General features: G+C 45.7%; 1 protein-coding gene across 8 annotated transcripts in view; it reads right to left on the bottom strand.

Moving 5' to 3' along the window:
- The window catches only part of ALS2CL (ALS2 C-terminal like), a 61,280-nt gene that overhangs the window by 14,045 nt on the left and 23,124 nt on the right, over positions 1-24,111 (bottom strand). For 3 of the 8 annotated variants that reach the window (XM_040549649.1, XM_040549643.1, XM_040549650.1), the window contains exons 2-13: positions 12,144-12,252; positions 11,129-11,321; positions 9,316-9,381; positions 8,427-8,592; positions 7,869-7,997; positions 7,426-7,545; positions 5,552-5,628; positions 5,071-5,137; positions 4,341-4,537; positions 1,897-1,962; positions 1,147-1,245; positions 75-233 (exon numbers count right to left, since the gene is read on the bottom strand). In XM_040549649.1, the coding sequence (XP_040405583.1) occupies positions 75-233; positions 1,147-1,245; positions 1,897-1,962; positions 4,341-4,537; positions 5,071-5,137; positions 5,552-5,628; positions 7,426-7,545; positions 7,869-7,997; positions 8,427-8,592; positions 9,316-9,381; positions 11,129-11,321; positions 12,144-12,249 (1,445 nt within the window). In that variant the 5' untranslated portion in view covers positions 12,250-12,252. Of the gene's footprint in view, positions 1-74; positions 234-1,146; positions 1,246-1,896; positions 1,963-4,340; positions 4,538-5,070; positions 5,138-5,551; positions 5,629-7,425; positions 7,546-7,868; positions 7,998-8,426; positions 8,593-9,315; positions 9,382-11,128; positions 11,322-12,143; positions 12,253-12,662; positions 12,885-12,921; positions 12,944-22,769; positions 22,891-23,207; positions 23,414-23,823; positions 23,959-24,111 lie in introns of those variants that run through there. The other 5 variants (XM_040549645.1, XM_040549651.1, XM_040549644.1 and 2 more) reach the window with 5 other exon arrangements.

The raw sequence follows: 24,111 nt of genomic DNA, 5'->3' as shown, positions 1-24,111 counted from the left end.
AGGCTTTCCCTGTGCCAATAGAGGCGGAAAACTCTCAGGCACCTAAAGCCATCACTGATCCATACCACCTTTACCTGTCTTTGTCTTCCCAGACTCCATATCCATTCTTCTTGTCATTTTCCCACTGTCCTGTGTATTTAAATGGATGCTCAGCTGAGTGGTTCTCCAGTATCCCAAACCCTTGACGCACGTTGTCTTTGAAGTAGCCTTTGTAGACCATATCGTTCCCATACCTGCAGGGAGAGATACAAACAGAATCCAAGACTGTGCCAATTTGATAGCTTCTATTGAAGCAGCAAGCCAGGAAACTGAGTACATTGGGCACATCTGCCTGCCAAATATTACACTCGCTTGGCTGTTATCTCTGGAGCCTCTAGTTGTCCACTATTAGGAACATACATCATGCAAGCTAATCGCTTCACAGATAGCTTTCAACATTATCTGAGCACACAACACTTAGGGTTTCCAGTTGTCCTCTGAGAGGCTACTCAGTGCTTGACCTCTTGCCAACCAGATCCCAGTGACATCAGGTTAATCCAGGGTGGGAGTAGATCAGATCAAGAAGGAAGACAGATCTGCCTTCACCTTTCTTTTCCCACCCCTTCTGCTGCTGTTTCTGGCCTTCTAAATTGAAGGGAGATGGAAGGTAAGGCTGGGACACTGCCATATGCCCACAATAGGGTGCTTTACAGACAAGGCACCATCCAAATCCCCAGAGCACCGCTTTGAGACACAGTTGTGCAAACGACTGTTCCCAGAAGCATCTGGCACTTCACTTCCCAAATTAAGCTCTGGGTTTAAGCTCAGAATTTGAGTGAGCAAGAGAAGCAAACTGGGGGAAGCAGTCCACTTCAGCAGTTCAGGAAAACGGTTATGACTCCCAGACCAACAATCCCATCCACCATTAAGGAACCTACTCTACGTAAGGTTTAGTTCAGACAGCATGGCCAGCTGAGAGAGCACGCTACATGCTCCTCCAAGCCTGTCCAGGGCTGATGGCACACCATGCACTCTCTGCTCTCAAACACAAGCACAAATACCCAACAACATCCTCACCGATAGGGCACAGAGGTAGTTACAACGGTTATAGCTGGTTGGAAAGCTATAACCATCTTTAACCAGAGTCCATCTTTGCGTTTTACTTACTCACAGATTCCATAGCCTCTCATCTTGCCCTCGTACCAGTGGCATTTATAGCAGTCATACCGGTCTTCAGATCGGCGAGGGACAAGGCATATTCCAAACCTACAGGGTGCACATGGTGGAGGTCAGCACAACAATGTGACTCAGTTGTATTGGATGAAATTTAAAAACTAAGGACCTGCCAAAGTGATTTACATGGCTGGGGCCAGTTCTACCTCTGACATTAATGAACTGTTTTCTTAACCCCAACGCTAAGTATTTGAGACACTTTATCCCTTTAAAATCTAGCTTATTCTGGAACTCATTTAGAAATACGAAGTCTAAAAGTCTTATTTTCAAAAAGTTTTAGAAAAATAATGTTTGAATTTCATAGTATGGTCTCTTTCCCTCCGAAAAAATCTGATTTGAGATTTTTAAAAGATATCAAAAAATTATTTTTCAAGGTATTTTTTGTGAATGAATTCACCTAGATTTAGAGATCAAAGGTGAGACTCATCCAGCCAAATGGACATGTCTCCATCTGAACAGGTCATCTGCATGCTCTCCCTTTTTTGTAGTCACTGGCAATCCACTCACTGAGTTACAACTCACTGAGCCTAATGCAGGGGTCCAGAATAGGTCAGATAAATTGGGCTCTAGCAGTAAATAGAGCCCCTGTGCAAGACAAGCAGCTTTTCTGTACCTCTAAAAGGAACTATTTCTTAGCTTACTTTGAAAGTAAAAAATGCTTTGGGATTTTTGTTTAAGACTTACCCATGCTCCAAGCCTTCTTTGAAATCTCCAACGTGGTTGCGTCCATCACGCCACTTCACTGTGCCCCTGCAATTTGAAGGGACAGTTACACAAATAAGATCACCAGCAATGTACACAATTGCAACAGAAGTTATCAATAGCCTAGAGACTGCTAACATCAGAACGTTTCCTCAGGGGACAGGGAGAGAGAGTTCTCCAGGCACCTCTGGGATATTGGATTGCATTGAAGGGTTTTGACACCATAAGGTTTTCATGTCCTGGAATGAGCTGGAAGAATCTTCTTCCAAATTCTTTTATCTCAAAATCATTTTGTAGAGTTGCTGGGTCATTCATTTATGACAGCGCATATGATTCTTTTTTAATTGAAGCATAGCACATGATTAAGCCAGCTGACGTTCCAGCACGGCACATCCCTGTAGACAAGTTAATGACACCACAGCCCAGAAATTCATTCATTCATTCTACCAGGCACTATGAAAACAAAAAGAGATGAGTGCTGGCCTAGAGGGATTGTATCTTTCCATCTGTTTTGTGCTGGGCTTGTAGAAATGATTACACAAGGTAACAACGCAACAATGAGACTGGAACTGTCGATGCAATGCAATGGTCAAATTATTGCACAACCATGCCCAGCTGTGAATGAATTTCCTCCCCCTTCCTCTCCCACTCCACCCACACCCACTCACTGTTTTAACTCTTGCAACAGCCCAGACACAGCCAGTTCCCTACATGTCCTCAGCCAAAGACAGTGCAAGTTGGTGCGGTACCAAAACCCCAACATGTTGTCTTGACTTTCACCAAGGTTGTTTTTAACACCTACACGTGACAGACTCTTTTTTGGGTTTTAAGATACAGGGAAGTGGTCAGATCCAATTAAGTGGATTTAAAATACATCTCCTTTTGCTTTGTTAGTTTGAATGGAAGCAAAAGAGAGCAAAACAAACATAACGCCAGCTCCAGCCATGGGGGTGGTTCAAGCAGGACTGTTTCTTTCCTCCACTTTGAGGCATCAGGAGTACTGGGACAAAAAGGCAAAGAGGTGGACAAGCCATCATGGCCAGCTTTGCTCTTCTGTAACCCTGTATTAGTATCAAGTCATATAGGAGAGCAGTTTCAGTGGTGGGAATGACAGCAAGCAACTGAAAGCCCAGGTATTAGAAGCGCCACAAGTCACTTAGTACTGCCATGAGTTTCTTGGGATGCCTCAGTCAAGTCACTTAATCTGAAGCAACGGAGGTTACTTCTTCATCACATTTCTTCCAACCCAAAGATAGGAGGAGGCAAAGAGCAACAAGCAGTGCTTGTCCCTCTGTGTCTGCACAGAGTGGTTTTCTAATCTCATTTTCTAATTTCATTGGGATAACAGTGCTGGGGAAGGTGGGGATGATGTGAGGGACTGCCTCAAGCATAGCCCTACTCCAAACACCTATTTAATGCTGGTCTGATGCAAGGCACAAGCTCTTCCACAAAAGATTCAGGATCAAGCTTTTGTTTCTGGATATTCTGATTATTTTTAGGCTCTTTCAAACCAAGTCTTTAAACCCTTTTTGCTTCAATAGAAACAAACCATGTATAAAAGCTGTATAAAACTCAGAAAGTATAAAAATCCCATAGCAACCTTTTTGTCTGAGGAGGTTGGTCATATTTGAGTTTTCTTCACAAAAACATAGGCTGTGTCCTTTGTCAAATAGATTTTGATTGGGACCATTTAACTTTTCTTTTATAAATTGTTCCCCTTTGGCATAGCTAATTCTTAAACTTGGGTTGGGTTTAGCGAACAGTTCTCATGTTCCCAAGAAATGCATTTAAGCATCTTTTGTATTTAATGAATTAAAAAAAAACTCCGATAATTGTTCAGATGTTAAAATACATTTTGATAGCATCAGAGAAAATGCTTCACTTCTCACATGCAGAGTTTTTTGTTTTATTTTATTTATTTTCCTTATCACAATAGTAAGATTTTATGCCTCAGGCTGAGATCCTGATAGTAAGCACTGGCTCAAGTCTGAGCCTTAATTACAGGCATAATTCAGTGAAGCGCCTCCAATGTGATCACTGCCACATTAGGGGCAGCCTCTACAATTTACTACGTTAACCAGTATCATTAGCAAGATATCTGCAAGATGTAGATCACGTGGCAGGACTCATACTTTGACCAAGCTCTGAAAGCAAGCAAATATGTCCCAGATGCCCCCAAATCTGTCCTCAACACCAGATTTCCCTGTGGAAACAAGCGAGGCAGGAACCAGAGAAGCCAGCACATCCCAGGAGGTCACCAGCCCCCAGTCTGTGGTCCAGATCCTTGGCATGGGACGCACCCACCCATGTCCACAGCCATCTATATATCCACTGGTGCATCCACTGGATACAAGCAGCACTATGTCAAGACATCAGGCCATCCTTGCATATTCGTGCTCAGGAAAGGGGAAAAAAAGTTTCCTTACTTGCCATGAGGCTTTCCCCAGTGCCACTCGCCCTCATAGGATGCGCTTTTGAACTTGCTCTCCAGCCTGAAGACGTAGGTGAAGAAGCGGCAGGACGGGGGCTCGGTGCCTTCTCCTGTCTTACCCCACAAAGGGAAATCTCGCTTCCCATTCAAAGCCTGGCGGATGGCTTGGTTCAGCTTCCACTGCCAAACAGCCTGGGAAGAGAGGAAGAGGAGCGCTGAAGGAACAAGCGAAGAAAGCCAAATGGTTCACAGCAAGAGATAGTTCAGGAGAAGCAGAAGCAGCCATGGGGCTCCCACTAATTCTGTGACGTTCAGCTGGCTGAGCTGGTGAGTTATGGCCCACCTGTCCTGTTCTGTTCCCAGCTCCACTTCCAGCACCCCATCCTCTTCCACCTACTACCCAGTATCTGAGCCACCTTGATGAGGTATTGGCTCCATGGAGAAAAGGACATGCTACTTATTATCCTGCTTAAAATAATCAAAAAATGGCAAAGGTCACACACAAAAAAAGGTTTCAGCTGCATTTAAGCAGCTGCAGACCCCACTAATCTGTCTTCGGGTCAGGAAGCATAAATCCTGATGCTTACAGATATGTCAGCTTCCACTCAGTAGTCAACATGTTGCTCCCACTATGGAGCTGTCATCCCCTCTATGCCATTTCCCTATTTCAAGGCTCTTCACATGATACTTCTAGGTGAAACAGAAAGGCCCTGACCGCTGCTAACCTTCATCTGTGGGTCTTTGGCAGAGAGAAAGAATGTTTCTTCTGGGGTTATAATGCGGAGTCCATACCTGTGAAGCAAAAGACATTGCAGAGACTCTGAAAAATGTGTTTCTCAGTCAAACAGAAGCTTTTTTTTTTTTTTTTTTTTTTTTTTTCCCCAAGAAGCTAATGCCAGTTTGACAGCCAATTTTTTCCTTCTGGAGCGGGACTCAACTATCAAGTCATCTTTGTTCTCTAGGTCTGCTACCCAAATCATTTTATTACTAACTGATTTCAAAATGCCATCAAACACAAGCAATGAAAGTCGAAGCTGCTGTGATCCCATCTGAGAAGTGCTGCAATCAATTGCCCGTAGCCCAGAACCAACACCACTAGGGAGAAAGGAACTGAGACACAGTTTTGAACCATTATCTCAGTTCCACAATCAAGTAATTAAGTTGAAAACTTCCCCCCACACCTCCAAGAGGAGATTTTTTACTTACAGTCCTGGAGCTGATTTCTCCCTGCTGTTTTCATCTACCCACACAAGCTTCAGATCAAAGCTCTGAAAGCTGTTGCCCTGGAACAAAAGGGAGAAGATGTTATGTTGATGTAAACCCTACACTTTGCCCTTGCTGTGTCAATCCATTGAACAGCAGAGCAAGATAGACAGCACAGTAAATTCCCTTTTTTTGTAGTCCATGTATCTATCTCATACTACGATGATGGATCTCAGAGACTGAAAAAAAAAAAAAATGTAGGGGAAGGAAAAAAATTCTCAGTTTATCACAACTGGTGGTCCATAAATCCATGGCTACACCACTAACAGTAACAGACCTTCTGTTCCAAGACACCTTTTAGAAAGTATTCATCTCTAGTAGAGTTTCTTCCCTATTGTATGGAAACACTCCCAAATCATCCCTGACACAAGGCACGCTTATCTAGGATCTGGACTCAATGACACAGTCACACAGTGGCCTATGAGGACATTCAAAGAGTTACTACTTTAATCAAGGAGGCAGCAAACATAAGAAATAGTTGAAATATTAGGTAAAGACTGTTTAAATGTTACATCTCCCTTCACTGTTTAAAGTCTGAGTGCCTACATTACAGCTTCTGTCTGTAGGATGTAGTCGAGCCAGGTTGGGTACTGGCACCATGGAGTTCACCATGAGATAATCACTGATGTATCGACCAGATTTGGGGAAAAAAGGGAGAAATGAAGGTTGGGATTCCCAACACCAGAGCCCTGATCAGCAGTCCCCTGCTAGCAGCCGAAGATAACCAGTTCAATCCCAGTTCAGTTATGTCTCCACATGCCCCAATAACAGTCACAGCAGCAGATGAGATGCAGTGGGTGGAAACTGTTGGCTGAACAGAGATGTCTACAACGTAGATATCTCCCCATCAGATGGTTACCCTGGGCTCTCATCCCAGGGGCCAATGGAGTTGAGGGCATGATTCAACTCATCCCAGTTTTGGCACCTAAAACAGGCCAGATGAGCCGCGCCCAGGCAGCGCGTGTTCCTCTCCCCTGACTGCAAAGGGAGCCCGGGGGGATTTGCTCACAGTAAGATCACTGCAGCACTAAGAAACCTGCTACATGAAGCTGAACAAGATAATTGCTACCCCATTTCCTGAGGCCTAGGCCCTGACAGCCGAGCTGCCCGGAGTTATCACAAGGGCCCGTGTTTGAAGGAGGCTGTGGGATGCATCAGCTCACATGGCAGTCGTGTTTAGGCACCTGGGGCACTGGCACATCACTAAAGGGAAAGCAGAGCGAGGTGCGTGTGAGGAGAGCCAGACTAGATTACAGGTGCCGTCAGTCAGATCAAGCCAAGCTGGACTTCGTTAACATGCTGCAGAACAGCTTTGAACAAACGCTGTGTGCTCATCCATGGCTGTAGACACTCCCTGTCTGCTCCACACCTGGCCCCAAGCCCCTGAAAAAGCCCCAGGAATGCCTACAAATTCTGCACACATGCCACTAGCAGGGTGAGCCACGAAACATCGTATTTAGTCCTATGCTCAAGTGTTTACAGTGTGAGATTTTTGACCCATCAGAACCCCTTTGAGTGAGCAAGGACAAAAATCAACAGATCCACATGCAGGCATGGGCTTGGGTTATTAAAAAGGTGTCTGTGATGGTTAGATAGTACACAGTTACTACGGAAGAAGATGTGTGGATGCTCCTCTATTCTTACATCACTAGGTTTTCTTCTCTTACTCTCCACTGCAAACTACAGGTGCATGGATCAAAGATAAGGTTTTGCAAATAGCCAAGCTCTGCTGCAGTTTCAACATCACAAGAATATGAATTTTAGTGTCGTTCATCTGTGCTGCCCTTCCAATCCCCCTGAAAGGCTGGAAAATTCACCTGAATTAAGACAAGGACGTCATCAAAGAGCAAGATCCTGTCTGATCGATTTGTGCTGGCAGAGATGGGAAGATTTCTGCTATCCTCCAGCAGCCTCCTTTCAGGAACACACAGCATGTCCTGCAAAAAGCGCCACAAAGGTCAAGGTTGTGGACCAAGAGCATCAGGAAACATCACAGTTGGAAGAGGACATCCAACTCAAGCCAACAGTTCCTGCAGAGGCCAGATGCCTCTTGGCACAAGCTGACAGTGACAGCAGAACTGGACACAGGGTTCAATTTCTAAAGCAGCTAGTGACCATAATGTTTCTTCAAGGTTTCCAGACTGCCCTGCCAGTTTCCAAATGAAGCCCCAGATGCCTGATCCATATCAAATTTTCTCCATGGGCAAGCAGACCTCCCAAGGATCCCCTTGCCAATATACACACTGTATCTGTGACTCACTGTGAATTTGTAGCCCAAGGATTTCCATAAGGTCTTGGTAAAACAAGCTTCATCCAGGACTTGGCTGATGAAGGACTCCAGCTTCACATATTCCTTGACAGCGCTGGTAATCACATCCTTTTCAGAGCCCTGATAAAGGAAGGCAGGACTTGATCAATGCTTCAGGCATGGGTATGCAGGGCATCAGGCTACAGCTAACCAAAACCCTCAGCAGCTCTGAATTCAAAGGACTAATGAAGGTTAATCTTCCAAACCCTCCCAGCTCTAACATCATCCATGCCACCAGCAGAAGTGTGCAGCCTTAAGTCAGTTACTTGACCCTTTGCAGCTCCTCTCTATGACAAGTAGCTTGGACTATGCTGGAGGACCCACTGTTCATTGCTTTGAGACCTTCGGGTGGACTGTGCTCCACCAGTGCTGGTTAACACCACCTTGGTTGTCCACTGGAAAGCATTTTCCAGCCTGCCTTGGATTCCCTCCCACCACCACAAAGCCCCATAAGTTCTCCATAAGATGTTAACACGAGCCAGATAAGTAACATCACACAAAGGCCCCTACCTCTTTGAGAACCTCATTCAGCTTGGTGAGGAGCAGTATGTATTGCTCGATGTGGTCCCGGATCGGTTTGTGGAGGACAGTGTATAAGGCCAGTGACATGGAGGTCTCAGAGGTGAAGTCCGTGAGGAATTGTTTCAGCACTGTCTTATGGTGCTTCCAGGCTTCACTGCAAGGTGGCAAATTAAGACAAAGGCCCATCAACTAGTCCTTCTGCAAACTGCTGCTACTCTGCCTTCCAGGCACTATAGGCTACCTCACTCCCAGAAAAGATATTAAACAACTTCAAAGAGCAGGAGATAACATAGTGCAAATGTTTGCACACCAAACACACCAAAATAAGACAAGGAAAAAAGCTTCATTTGTTCTGTCTCCGGCCCAGCTGTTCTTGCAAATACGAATCACACCCACAGATGCATGGAATATGGCATAACTTCCATGATGGTTTGTGCACTGAATGACTCAGATGCAGTGATTATAAATCCTCTCATGTCCTGCTCTCATGCTTTCATTTGCTATTTTCCATGAGACTCTGACAATATCCGGAACAAGCAGTGGAAACTCCCTGCCAGATTCCCACAAAATGCTTTTTCAGATCCCACTCCTTCCCTGAACTCCCAAATTTATTGGATTCCTCTCCCCCAAATGTCTGAATTGTGCCTACTACAAAGGAGACGGAGGGAGATCAGCAGGGGAAACCTTTCAGCAGCTGCTGTGGTCTCAGAAGCCTGCGGGAGCAGCCACTCTGGTCAGTTCAGAGGAGAGACAGCTGGACCACGACACAGAGATCGATCACCAAAAGGTGCAGTGCTGTTCACTCTCGTTTAGTGTCTTAACGCGTACAGTATCGCTGTGTTCCTATCAGCCCTTAAAATACGCATTTTTCACTGACCTTTTGCTCTTTGTGGCGTGTTCGAAGCCATGGACTACAACGTAGTTGGCAAAAGTGACGAAATATCTGTTGGTAAATAAAACACAAACACACGAACATGAGCTGAGTTAGAGATGCATATTAGCTATGAGGTTAAATGACAGAAGGAAGAAGATCATTTGAAAATGTGTCAGATCCACATTTTCAAGGGAGGCAGAGACACAGCTACTGGACCTCCCACCTTGGCTTGCACCCTTTTTGTCCTCAGTGGTTTAAATTTCTCATTGACTTTGCACTAGAGTTGTCTCAGGAGCTTTAAGTTTTCCCAGCTTTTAGCACAAGCATAAGTTGTGCAAAAAGCCTTGGAAAGGAAATCTAAAAAGGCTGACCATAAGAGATCAACTTCAGATGTATGAATTTCTGCTGCTCGAAGTAAATATATCAGGCCTGTATTACTGATGGCAAATGCTTGTCAGTGTCCACGTCAATGTATCTGAACTCACACTAGAGGGAGATCGAGCTATATTTTGTCAGCAAATACCATGTTTTCTTCCAGTAGTGATTTCAGATAAATCAGATATTCCGTCCAGACTAATGATCATTGATTACATTTTCAGTATTTACTGCTGATTTTCAGAACCCTAAGCAGGGGCTTTGTTTACTCCTATATCACTGCAGAAAGGATGAGACATTATAGCATTAAGTTTGCACAGAGTGAGTCAGCAGCGGTGGGTAGGAACCAGCTTTTTTTTGCATGACATCCAACAAAAACAGGCTTAATTTCAAAACGAGGGGAAAAGAGGTCTTCAGATAAGCTCTTCCTTTTCACCAGCTGAAACCTCAACACAAGTTTTCATCTCTTTTGTGCCTTTTTCAGACAAACCAATTCTAATTCACTGAATCAGGCTCCAAACGAGCATACTCTGCTCCAAAGCCTGTTCACATAAAGGCAAAGTTTGTAGCGCATCACTTCCCAAAACGATGCTGTCCAAGTAAAAACAAAACAAAAAGTAGCCTTTCCTCCTCCTCCATCTGTGTACCCATAAGCAAAACCAAGACTAGATGAACAACTATCTCCAAGAACCAGAATGGCCATCTCCCAGTCCTGCGTGTGTGCCAAACCTCCCAGATGGTACAAACCCATCTAGGCAGAGCTTGGCCGTTGTTGAGATGAATGAAGGACCAAACATCGTCTGATCTTTACGTCACCTCAGGTGCCCACAGCCTATTTGTCATGGTAGGACATCAACACACAGGTTACACACACTCCAGTGACTTTGGCAAACATTTACTTTGCATTGCAGACAGATGGGGAGCAGACATGTAATTAATTGTAGAAAGAGCTATGGGGCATTATGTTTTTCATATCATGCTACCTCCATCACTTGCTATCATATCCCTAGCCAAAACCAAATAAACATGGCACAAAGAGGTAATATGAACTGTGTCCGGTGACATCTTTCTCTCCTCATCCCTATTAGTCCTTTAAACCTTCCTGTGTACACCTTTCCATTCCCATGACAACTCAGCCTTTGCTCAGTCCCCCAGGCACAAGTTTTCTTGTTGGTCTTCTTTCCATTTGCAAGATGCATTTAAAAATATGTGTGTATTTGCAAGAAAAATTCTGCCTCTTAAAAGCCAAGTCACAGATACAAGAAAGGCTACTTATTAGATGATCTGCAAAGATACTGAATGCAGCCCCTTCTCTGACCTGATGACTGAACAGCACCATACGTATTAAATGCATCCCTTTTGCGCTAACTTACCATGTCTGGTAGAGGTATTTGATAAATTCGGTACCTTATTCTTACTCCAAAAATTCTTCTGTACTTACTGGATGTAGAGGCTTAGAAACAGGTCTCCTTTCCAGACAATGTAAATATCCTGGATGCAGAATGACTCCGAAGTGCTGCATTTTTGCTTCACTGTCTGGTAATTCTCTTCTGTGAGGTTCCAGAGAGCTTGAAATCGATCATTCAGGAGCAGGAAGAGCTTAAAGTTCTCCTTTCCTTTCTGGTCACTAGGCTCTTTAGGGGAAAGAGAGAGGGGAGAAAAGGCCATCAAAAAGCCTTAAATCCAGGAAACCTTGTGCAAGACATTGCCTGCACCTAGTACTCAGCCCAATTTGTCAGTGTAAAGTACAAATATTCTTATAGGAAAATAATTCCAGTGAGGAAGGAGATGATGATTATTTAGGGTTGGGCCCCTGTCGGTAATTGCATGGGTTATCCATGCTAAGGCCTTCTCCTCTCCCTCCATTCTCATGGGGCATGTGGTCACAGCAGCCTGCAGGGCTCAGACCCAGCTCAGACACGAGCATCAGGGAAAAACTGGGGGAGTTTTTGCCCCTGGCCCAAAGGGCTGCTCCCAGTCTTCTTGGAGGACAGACCAAAAAGGAAAGATGGCATAGGAGGGAAACAGCCTACGGGCCTAATCCAGTCTCACCACTTTTGGCCAGACAGGCTTGTGAATATTTATGGATTTGTTATTTCAGTGAAGCTGCTCTGATTTACTGCCAGCTTAGAACCTGCACCCACAAGTTTCACCTTCAAAGATGGGCAGGAGCACAGACCAAGAGCAGGGAGGCAGAACAGGCACAGTTCAGGGGTCATACATATGTGAGAAGCATGTGGGATTTCCATGTCATGCTGGAAACAGGCCTTGGAAGTTACACTGCTCAGAAATTGGATTAACCTCTAAAACCAACAGGAATCACAGTCCTCGCCTTGCATGAAAGGTTGCCCCCAACAAGCCCTCAGCCATCGGGTTTCGAGTATAACTCCCTTCATAGGTGTGCCACTGACCCAAGGCAAGAACTAGAGGCAAAGAGCTAGTCTTCTCCAACCTACCTGCCTGGAGCAGAGGCTTGAAGATGAGGGCATCTATCCGTGCCAGGCACGCCAAGAAGTTTTCTTCTGCATGGAGCAACGATGCCGTAGCTTCAGCTGCACACATGTCCTGGACACAACACAAAAGGCACACGTGAAGCCCCTGCAAGGCTATCCATCTACTGATGGCTTCGGTGCTCATTGCAAACATTCAGCCTTCCCTGCTCTCGGCAGCATTCACACGCAGATGTAATTGCTGTCCTCAAAAAGCATTTACAAATATTAGAAGAGGAAACAGAAACCCAACAACTCAAGAGAGATGAGGAGGTGTCACAGAAGACCACTGAGACTACAGCCCATTTTCCTGATGCCCCAGCTGAAGAACTTCTCACATTGACCACGATACTTCTCCATGCGGCTGAGATGGCCCTAAACATCTCAGTGGGTGTTAATCTTGCTTAGTGCCAGATTCAGTCTCCCAAAGGGAAATCCCTGAGGTCACACAAAAGATGAAGCAGAGCATGTCTTCCCGTCTCTCACCAGTTTTCTGCCCGCGTGCCTCAGCCTGCACCTTTTGGCATCGTAAGCTATCGTACGGAGCTGCAAAGCCCTGCCAGCCATTGCAAAGCGTCCAGCCTTCTGGAGGAACAGAAGTCTGGCGTTACTCCTTTCTGAGCAGGACGCTGCACTCCTGGTCGTGTCACAACTCCAGTGTCAACAGGGACAGCTTGCCTAAAGTGGAAGTGGGCAGCACTTCAACTGAAGTGCTGAGAAAAAAAGAAAAAAAAAATCAACAAACCCATGTGAGCACACTCCAGTAGCTTCAGTAGCTTCCTCCTTCCTAGCCTCACCTCCCAAAAGAAATGTATCAGAGGAAGTGCGTACCAGCCAGCTAATAGCACGTCATGAGAGACTAATCTGGAAAAAGCCCAGGTGGTGAAAATACTATGGGCGGAACCAGCTGATAGTAACCGAGAGAAACAACACACAACTCAGACTCATTCAGCTTTGTGAAGCAAAACAGCAGAATGAAGGTGCTGCATATGGTCTGTCCACTTTTATCCTTGGCCTGGCTGGAGTGCAGGCTCAAAAGGTTACACCCACAACAGCAAGCGAATGAGTGTTGGCAACATGCTGCGAAGATTGCTAAATTGGTGGCAGACTTTGGCACAATTCTGATGTATGCCAACTACTGCAGTCCCAGACAATGCTCAGACATGGCCAAGGGACCATTTCAAGCAGGCAGCTTGCACGTAGCCACGCAGGTTGGGGAGGTGAGGAGAGCTCAGCTGTTCATAGGTTATGCCGTAACCACTTGGCTGTGGAGCCAGACCTAATTTATTTACTAATACAGATGTAACTAGCATATTTGCACCGTCCCCAGCAAGAGCTAAACTCAGGCTGTCCGCTGGCAAGATACTCTAAGGCATCCTAAGCCTCTACCTTGATTTCTGTAGATAGCAGACAAGACTCATTCTCCTTGTGTTGAGTTGTCCAGAAGTCAGACATCTAAGCCTAAGCCTACTATTTACACTTCATGGGAAGAAATACCTTGAACATCTCATCATGGGCTATAAAAGTTTCCCCTGGGTGACTAGCTTAGGTGGGAGTGTCTCCTTTTTAAGCTTCTTGGAGGCTGGGTTCATTGCTACACAAGCATTTGAGCTCCCTAAACTCACCAAACCTTGTTCAGGAGCTCCCTTTCCTTGTCAGCCCAGAGCCTGGAGTGATACAGCACCATGGAATAAGGGACATTTTGCAATTTGGATGGTTAAGTGGCCTGGTTTTAAGTGGTTGCTCAGGTCCAAACACAACTACATACTACATAGATGAACGACAGTATTTTCTCCTTCGTAACCACTGCCTCTTAAATTTCATTTGTCTGAAAAATGGGAAGCATTAAAAAATCCCATAATCTTATTAGTACGCAAGTTTTCATACATCAAGCTCCACATGACCGTAAGGCTATTTTTTGCAGCAGTGTTGCTGAGTTGTCCCAGAGGAAAGCTCTGTTCATGCAACCAGGTCAAAATGCTGGAATCCAGACTCCTCCTCGCCCCTCCCAGAGAGAGCAATTGAACCAGGAAAAAAGCAAAACAAAGCAGCAGCCAAACAGCCCTCACCCCACAGCACCAGGAGGACAGGGCAGATAGTAAAGTTTATTTTCCACCACCGCTAATCACCCTGTCTTGTAGACACAAAGATAAAGTTGTTTCTCAAAGGTACTCAAAAGCGTTCAAGCTTGTTGCGAATTTCTAAGTGTGAGTAGCTTGCTTAATCAGGGAAAAAGAATCAGGTTGGATATGTGACAGCATTGCGCTTTCAAATGCTTCAGCAGAACAGCAGGCAGGCAGTGGGGGTGGTATTGCGATCACTGAGTAACTGTCTGGTGGGTTTTCATTTTTTTTATGCCTGACTGCTTTCTCTCTCTCTCTTTTTTTTTTTTTTGGAGAGGGAGGGAGGATCACTGCTGTAAGAGGGGCACATCTGGTCCTTTAGTTCTGCAAGAACAAGAACAGGTTTTAATCCAGGCTGAACAAAAAGAATGGATGTTAGGTGCCAGACTCAGAAAGACTTTCCCAAACTCGTCTCCTACCAAAACAGGCAGAGAAACCACCCAACCATCACATACAGGTGGCTTAATGAAAAAATGAAAATTGCATGGCTCAAAGTAGGGGTGCAGATACCCATGGCTTTGCTCCACCAGCCAGGATAGGCCATGGCCAGGGGGCTGAGGATCATACATGCAACACCAAAGGAACATCCCTGCCACAACCTAAGGCTAATCTGATTGTTTCTGCACTGGAAGGACCAGAGGGGTCCTACCAGGTGTCTGGGGGAACCTACTGGGCTGGATGTATTGCTCCTTCCAGCCATGAGCTTCTCTTCTCAGACCACCTGCAGATCCCATAGCCGATCACCCATGAAGTCCCAAGCTCAGACTTTACTGGGACATCCCCAAAGCATCCCTGTGGTGCAGTACATGGGCTGAGAAATCCCTGCAACAGCAGCACTGTATAGACACCCAAGCTAACTGCAAGAAACAGAAGCTTGTGGACCGTCTTTTCTATTATAACCCGATACAGAGTTAACATGGTGTGTTATTGTTTTTGGTGCAAAAAGTGTTTGGTGTGTTCTTTTTGGTGGTGCTGGTGAGTTTTGTGTTTTTTTGGTGGCGGTCGTGATTACTATTATTATTTTTTTTTTTTTAAGTAATTATGTTCTTGCCCTTCCAAGGAAACTTGTGGGCTAGTTCCAGCCCGAACACAACAGTTTAGGCTCATTTGCTGAATGACTGGCACCAGTCACATTTCAAAACAGCCCTTCTGGCACCACAAAAAGACCTAAGTTGCCACATCCCCTCACCCAATAAGGTAAGCACGAGTCTCAGACATCATTTCCAGGCTTTCCCCATCAGCTCTGTAAAACAGCACTTGCACACGTATTCCAGCTCAGTCAGGCAGAGGGGATTTGAAGCTCGTCACCTTGTGAATAAAACCAACGTTGACTCAGCCACAGGGCACAAAGGAAACAATCGGGACGGTCTGGGGCATGCAGAGGTCACATTGCACGTCTGCACACCTGAAAACTGAACAAGTGCAGTGGTGCTGGGTGTTGGGACCCGGCTGTCACAGTCTTCCTTCCCTCTGCCTGGGTTTTTGTAATTCTGTGTTCGAGGAAGGGCAGGGCAAGCTTGAGCAGAGCTCCTGTGAAGCCCATTCAGGAGGTTTTATTCTGATCTTCACACACGGCTCTGCTGTTGGTGGGGTGTCAGGACCTCCAAAGACAGTGCACCCCTCAGACAGAACTGCAAGATGTGTGCCCCCAAGGAAGGGTCCACCCGCTATGCACAGCATGACAGCAGCTGGTTTTACGTGCGAAAATCAGAAAGTTTCCTGTTAGGATGAAGATCCCCGAAAGTCTCCGTAGGGCCTGCTAGGATGGAGACTCCCACTGGCAAAACACAGCCACCCACCTGCTTCAGGCTCCTATGAAGAACGGTGAGATCTCTCTAGGAGAACATTTTCCAAAATAGAAGAGGTTTCTGTTCCCTCTGCCTAAATGAAGGTACAGGAAAGCCATGTCTGCAGTTAGAGAAGGAACACAAGCAGCAGTATTCACTCAGAAACAAGAAAGGCCTTGAGAAACAGCATCTGTGGGAGTCACTGGACGTCTGAGGCCTGTCGTGTTCTTGGCCTGTTTGCCATGCATGACAACGGGGGCAGAACAAAGGGCGATGGAGAAGCTAATACGAGCATAAGCAGTTCCCAAGCATCCAACAGACTGAGCAGCCTGGATCAGCTGGAGGAGCATTTGTCCTCAGCAGGGTCTGTCCAAAACTGCACATTGCGACAGCAAAGCACATCTCTCGAGGAGCCACAACAGGAAGTTACACCCAGTTGGAGGAAACTGGTGGAACAGCTAGGAAACCAAGCAAAAAGACATTTTGGTGAACTGCTGAGCTTCGTTTTCAGCTTTGTGGGGTCTGTAGCTCCGAAGCAGCTGTTCCGCCATGAAAATGTCTGGAAAGCCCCTTAACGTGAGACATGGCACAAAGTTTCCTCTGGAAACACATCCAGCCAGACAATCCAATCACCTCCTCTACAGTAAGGAACAAACTGGATCTTCACACAGGGACTGTTCATTTTCCATCTTCCTCTTGTGAATCCCCTTCTACATTAAACTTAATATCAGTCCATAAAAACACTCCATTAAAACAAAGACTTCTCAGACAGGAGAAACATGGCAAGAACAATGCCAGATTTAGGGAGCACTCAGGGCATCATAATACTGAACTTCTTGGGATGTAAAAGCCATGACCACGTTTGCTTTAGTCCCTCCAAGTGATCTCTTCCCTTTCCCTGCATCGGCTGTCCTACAGGACATTGCACCACTGAAGCCCTTCCAACCTCTTCCATCCTTTCAGTTCCTGATCTTTTTACTATCAACAGCCTCAGAAACAATGCCTATCCGATGCTTTGTCACATCCACTCCTCAAACAGGCCAAATTTTCCCTTTCTTGTCCTTTGAGAGGCAGTCAAGTTATTGCCATGTAGCTCAAGACGTACCTTCCTGCTACAGAGCATGTCCAAGTATAAAGCTGCAGTAATTCAAGCTGTAGTCCAGAAGAAAATAAAAGCAGCCTAAATTGAAGCCAAGAGGTACTAAAGATACTTCTCCGTCAGAGTAAACCCTAAACTCTTCTTTAGATATCACCTTTCAGTCTGTAGTTCACTTTCTCTCATGCTGGTAATGGTGTTGCTTCCCACTAAAGCTACTAAATCCCTCTGAGGATGCAATATAGAGCATGAGCACTTACACTTGGACTGGTAAATGCCCTTCCACTTAGCAGCAGGTTGCAGCCTGAAGCATTTGAAACAAAAAGCTTGCTGGGGCTTTCAAACCACCCTGTCTTCTAGGAGCCCAGGACACAATTCCTCCCCCACTGTTAACAACTCACTTTTCCTTTGCACGACCATTATACTTTTCCCCATGCAGTGTATAGCTCTAAAGCATGCACATCACAGAGTAGAATACCATAGAGTTCTGCACAAAATCTGCCATTAAATTTGTCAGATTGAGTTATTACAGATCAACGCTTTCTGTCACATCACAGTGATGCTTTGAGATAAATATAGGGACCTTAAACTGAAATGAACATAGACCTAAGTATGTTTGCTCCCTTCATTCAGCTTAACGCCTGTGTCATCACGACCAAAAAAAATATTTTTTAAAGGGGAAAAAAAATGGAAAAAATGGAACCATAAGGGTTCATCTTAATGTGGAGAGAATGAAGGAAAACTTTGTTTGAACTTGAACCTAGCCCTCTTTGCCACGTAAGTTTTTAGCCTAAAATTTATTTAATGCACTGGCATATAAACACGTCCACAAGCAGACTGGGATATCCTCCTTCATTAGCAGCGCCAGCTCAGAGTCCATAAATTCAGGAGCTCCTTGGGCCATGGGAGCAAACTCTGGTGTCCCGTGCTGAGACACCGCTCCTCTCTCAATCCTAACCTTTGCTACTTTTCTCTAAGGACCAAGTTCCTCATGCAGCTAATTATATTTCCAAACGACATCTCCCCTCACGTGTCACGCTCCAGCTGAGTCTGCATTCAGGCCAGCACAAAGACCATTTTGTCGTGCGAAAAAACAGTTCCAAGCTTTGTTTAACCAACACCAACACTCTGGAGTGAATGCTCCCGTTCAGACTGCCTTGTCAAGCCCCAGAATGAATTAGCAACCAACTTACTGGAGCCACCTCATAGCCACCAAAAACACACAATGTGCAAGAAATAATTGGGAATAAATAGGGCAGAAAGACAATACAACCCCAAATCCCAGGACAGCCCTTAGCATTGAACGGAGGGGGAGAACAAAAGAGGTAGTAGTTATTTAGATTACACTTTAGCCCAGAATACAGGGAACGTGCAGATGCCAGCAGAAGTCTGAGTGCGAAGGAACTAGAGGTTCTGGTTCAAACTTTTCTTAACTAGGGGAAACTGTTGAGCAGAATAACGATAAGAGAAGGTAGACACTGTTCATGACATTATTTGAAAACACAAGAAAATGAACAGACCCACCAAGACTCTCCCCAAGGACGAGATCCTCAAGCTAGTGGTCCAGGTTGCCACAGAGCTGAGGCCACACAAGATACGTTAGGACCACAGCACAACCTCCTCTGCCCTCAAGCAATGGGGCCAGCTCAGGAGAACCAGCAGGATGTCCTACCTCGCTCACCACCTCTAATTAAACTGTGGAACTCACTGCCACAAGAGTCTGTTGTTGCTATGAGTGTCTTATAAGTGCATTCAAAAGCAGCTGGACAAGTCCATGGAGGAAAAATCAATTAAAAGCTAATAAAAACAAAGACATCAACTCGAGCCCAGGAAGTCCCTGAGGAGGTAAGCACATATGGAGGAAGTATTACCACAGCCCTTTCCAGCTTTTTGTGTTGTTCTTCTCCAGACACGATGTTCTGCTTTATCAGAGGTGAGGTAGCCTGACTTAATACTGCTGATTTTATGCATCAGCCATAAAACCATTTGTTGGTTGCCTCCATGGTAGGACCTCAGGCAATAAGAGATGAAACAATGCAAGGTAGTGAAAACATGAACCAAGTTAAAATCTCAGCAGATTTAGGATAACAGCGTGCAGCCAGGAGCTTAAGGAGGGTCAAACAAGATAGCAGTCCTCTCTGCAGAAATGTTAGTAATTCATTTTTCAGCCCAAGGAGAAGTTGTGCCACCCCCCCCCCCCCCCCCCGACTTTTGTCTTTGTCAATCTTCAAAACAGGAAAAACAGGAAGCTATGAGTGAGCATGCTTATCTTTTTTTTCTTTTTTTCCAAAAAAAAAAAAAAACAGGGAACGCAAAAGCTTTACACAAACATTAACGGACCCAACATTTTTTTTTTCTTTCTTCCCCAAACCCAAACTGGGAGTTCGTTTCTCTTCTGTAGGAAGCTCCCTCCCAAGGCCAATAAAAACAAACAGAAAATTATAGTTGACCTCAAAAAGACAAAACCCATCTGCCCTTTTCAGCTGTCCAAAGGCTGAGCTACCTGCCTCAGACCCTCTTTGTAACCAGCATAGGTAGGAGTCACATGAGAAGCTCAATTTAATTCAGCCTAAGTGAGATGAAGGGACCTTTGGGCATGCCTGGTCTGTTCACTAGCTACAGAATTAGAGAGTTAACTCCAATAGGACATTTTACTTGTTGACAGCTAAGGCTAGAGAAGATCACTCTCGCCACAATTAGAGGATATCATTTAAACGCTGTAAATAATGAGACAAGTATGATAAGGCATGCAGGTGAAATGTTTATTTAGTGGTTTAATCCCTTATGATCCTGTACCTCCCATTATCGTTATCGTTTGCAAGCAGCATTCACAAGTGGAAGCAGAGCTATTCTGACCCTGCAACTGATATGCAACACAAAATGACTTGGAGACACTAGATGAAACTCCAAGCCAGATGTGACGTAGCTGCAGGTTGCCTAGGGGCATCTAAGGAAAGGAGACCATGAAAAGAGCAAACTCAATAATTCACCACTGGAATGAGAATATTATAGGAAATTTTGTACAATTTTGTATCACAGCTTTGGGAACAGGAGCTCCTTTTTACTTGGCCCTGTACTCCGCATATGCCAACTCTACTTTTCCAAAGCAAATGGGCTTCAAAAAGCAAGATAAATGACAGAGGTGCTACACATCTGACATTCAGAATATGTTACCATCTTTATCAAAGCAGTTTTGAGTCACTCTCAGAGTATGAGCTGGAATTGCAGCCTTTAAAACAACCCAGAGGCACAAAGTGTATCACAGCAGTGTCCCTTGGGACAATGGGAGAACTGATGGTACAATTGCTTCATGAACAAGATGGAGCTCGATGTATAGTAACACAACCACCCTGCTCCATCCCCTCCACTCAGGACCTCCAGAAATTGAGTAGGACCAGAGAAGCTTTCATTTCCTCTGTGCTAAAAGATGGGACCATCACAAAATTGTTACAGCAGTCACCTGTGAGAGTGAGGTTGACTTCACCAGATATTCACAAGGGAGGCTCCAGATCCATCCTAGGGCTGCCCTGACTCTCCTCTCATCTCAGACACATTTCATAGAATCATAGAATATCCTGAGTTGGAAGGGACCCATAAGGATCATCGAGTCCATTTGCTTACACTCAAGGCATAATATTCAAAGGTATCAAGGTGTCACAATGAAATGCAACTTTCAGGACCTCCCAGATCTGCCCTACCAAGTGACCCAAGGAAAGCCTAAAGACACGAAGCTTTTAGCACGGCATCCCCAATACCTGCCAGAAACAGGGCAGGGCTGAAGCCCGTACAAAGGAAGAGGAACGGAGATAAAAAGACTTGCCTGGATTAGTGTCATCCCTGCACTCAGCTGTTCTCTGTTTTCTGTTTGGATTCCTTAAGCTGTCTCCCGGCCAGGAACATTTACACCAAGCCCAACTGAGCAGCTGCCAAATTTTTCCTCCTCCTGTCTCTAGAGCTCAAGGCCTTCACCAAAGACTCAGTGCAGTAGGAAGTTCCCAGTGTTTAATCAAAGCCTTCAGGTGCTCTTGGAGGAGAAATTACAAGCCAGCGAAGGCAGGACAGACCTGCACAGAGTCACCAGCTCTCCCTAACCTCTGATCATCATTCCAAGACGCCACAGCTCACTGAGGCACTTTGAGCGCCAAAGCCCAGGTCTTTTGATGACCTGAAGAGCTGGTCAGAAGTCCCGGCAAAACTGTTTCACAATAAAATTCCTGTTTGTTGAGTCCCAAGTGCTTTGCATGAGCCTCTTCCAATTCAACAAGAATGTAAACAATGCCCAGCCAGGTCAGGCCAGCGGCCCAGCTAGTCTGGCACTAAGAGCAACAAACGTGAGCTTGGCCTTCTTCTGAGGTCCATTCCCCTTGTATTCCCCAAAGAACCAGCTGTTGAATTAAGGATCTCAAAAGGTACAAACCCTACTGCTTCCTAGAATCTGCTTATGGACCCAAATTGATCATATCCCTCTTGAATGTGTTTATATATTTTGCCTCCAAAAGGCCCTACTGAATCGAAAGCAGGGTCTTGACAGACAATTCTGCCTATTTTCCTTGCAAATCCTCAAAAATCTTGTCTTGGAGCTTATTGGGAGTTGAAGTCATTGCAGTAATGACACAGTGAAGTCGAGGAAGCAGCTGCAAGGTCGAGGAAGCTTCCTGGCCATAGGAAATTTCCACAGACAAAGAGAGACAGTTTTGGTTCAGGTCCAAATTAAACCAAGTTAAAGCTTAAAAACAACAATCCCTCCCATGAACTGCAGCTCCTCCTCTTCTGGCTCTAAAAACCTAGTTGTTTGGTCCTTTTAAGAAACCTGAAGTGTGTTACCATTCCCCTATAATTGGGCCTTTGACCCAGACTTTTCACTTAACACCTAAACCACCTGCAAGCCTTCGACAGCTTCCCTCCCTTGCAGAAACCCAGGCGAGCTTATCAGCCTCTCTCGCCGTGACTAATTAGCTGGGTATTGGTTTCTTTACTCCGCCAGGCAAGCTGTGCAAACCCAGCATGAACACACCGTTTCCAGCCTTGCTTCATCAGGCTCACATTGCCAGGGAAGGCTGCCTGCTTGCCTGGCATGGGTGGAAAATCCCTTCCTAAAATAAGGAGCAAGACCCAACACAGGGGACGGGGCAGCTGCCTGCAGGAAAGGGACCCCATGTGCACGTGCTGTCCAGCATCTCTTTCTTGAGGACACAAGGTGAGAGCAATAAGAGGATTTTATGGCTCGGGATTGTCCTAGGAATTAAATACTTAAAGATGTTGCACCTCCTTCAAGCCAACATGTTGTCCAGATGAAGCACAGGGTGCACGCACGTGCATTTTGCACTCCAGGAAAATGCACTCCACACCTGTGGCCACCTGCACAGGTATGACTTCTGCTTTCAGAAAACACTCCCAAGCTTTACGCTGCTTCAGGAGTTTTATCAGTAAGACATCACCTTCAGCAGTCCCCTTCAGCCTGCTACAGCCGATTTCACACCCTTCCTACGCTACACGCGAAACTGAGCCTCGGGATTAATGGGAACACAACCGACCAACAAACACGGGTCGCAAAACCCAAAAATAACCAGCGCGTAGAGCAACGTACCTCACATAAGGCGGCCAATTACAACTCCCCTGTGCTAAGTGCTACGGCAGCAGCTCCTCCGAGCTCCCGAGTCCTGAAATACCCGCAGCTCCCAGAGCTGCCGCTCTCCCCTCCCACCGCTCCCTCCCACGTCCAGCCACCTCCTCTGCCGAAACACAAATCTGGGCCTGTTCATTAACTGAGACACCCACAGGGCCCGGAGAGACAGTTACGAAACCTGCGTAAATGGGGTTTCTACAGCAATTACTTGTTTTTCACTCTTTTTTTTAAAAAAAAAAAAAAAAAAAAAGATTGAGAGATAAGCTCTTGCAGCACGTGTTGAAAGAAAAGTTAAAACGCAGGAAACTGCAGTTGAAAACAACAGGATATATATATATATATTTTTTTTTTTTTCCTGTGTGCAATGGCAGTGCTCAGCTTTGATCGCTTTTCACCTACGATGCATTTCCATAGCTGTTTGCCGAGTGAAGCTCCTCTACGTTTCTCCTTGTTCTGCTGGTCTCTCTCCTCTCGCAACTTCTGCACTTGCTGGAGCCCACAGGAGGCAGGCGGAAGCCCTGGGAAACGGGACGTTTCCTGCCATTCAGAGCCTGCTGCTGAGAGCGTGTGACAGGCTGCATGTGATGCATATGATGCATGCAGCCTGTCCTCCGCTACCCCTCAGCCAGCAGCAATAATTTCCCCCTCCTTTTATTAAACAAAAAATAAATATACAAAAACAACAACCTGACCCAGTGTCCTGCCCAGCCCACCTATAGGAGCTCTCCTACAGCACAATCCCCATGTTTTTCCAATCAATCCACAATTAGCAAATCCCCACAAATGTTTTGTCAAAGATGTTTTGCTGAAGCTGCAGCCCCTGCTGCACGCTCACTCTCTGCACCAGGAAAAAGTAAATCCGCAGCCCAACAGCAGCCCCGTGCCCTCCCCTTCTGCTTCAGAGCATGAACAAAGCCCCATTCTTCCCCAGGCCCTCCAACATCTTCCGACTCAGCGGCTCGCCTCCTCCTTGGCTACGTGACCTCAAGGACTTTCCCAAGCTCGTGGCACTCACTGCGGGCAGAGGGATGAGGACGAGTCAGCTTCGTACAGCGAGGATGCACAGGGTGGAGCAGGGGACAAGAGGTGCCTCGATCACCTTTTGTTCAGAGAGGTTCTTCTGTTGTGTTGGCTTCCTTCCTGCTTTCCCAGACTCCCGGGTCTTTTTTGGATGGGATGTGCCCATAACTCACCATTTAAATTAGTTTGCATGACAAGGGCAGGCAGAGCAACAAGCCCCATATGCAGCAGGGAATGATACATACCAGGGCAGGATGCAGCCAAGGGAATGGAAAGGATGAGC

The sequence above is a fragment of the Cygnus olor genome, chromosome 2 (assembly GCF_009769625.2).
Source record: "Cygnus olor isolate bCygOlo1 chromosome 2, bCygOlo1.pri.v2, whole genome shotgun sequence".
Classification (NCBI taxonomy): Eukaryota; Metazoa; Chordata; class Aves; order Anseriformes; family Anatidae; genus Cygnus; species Cygnus olor.
Note: the sequence above shows the minus strand (reverse complement) of the source record. Positions and strands in the feature narration are given on the sequence as shown.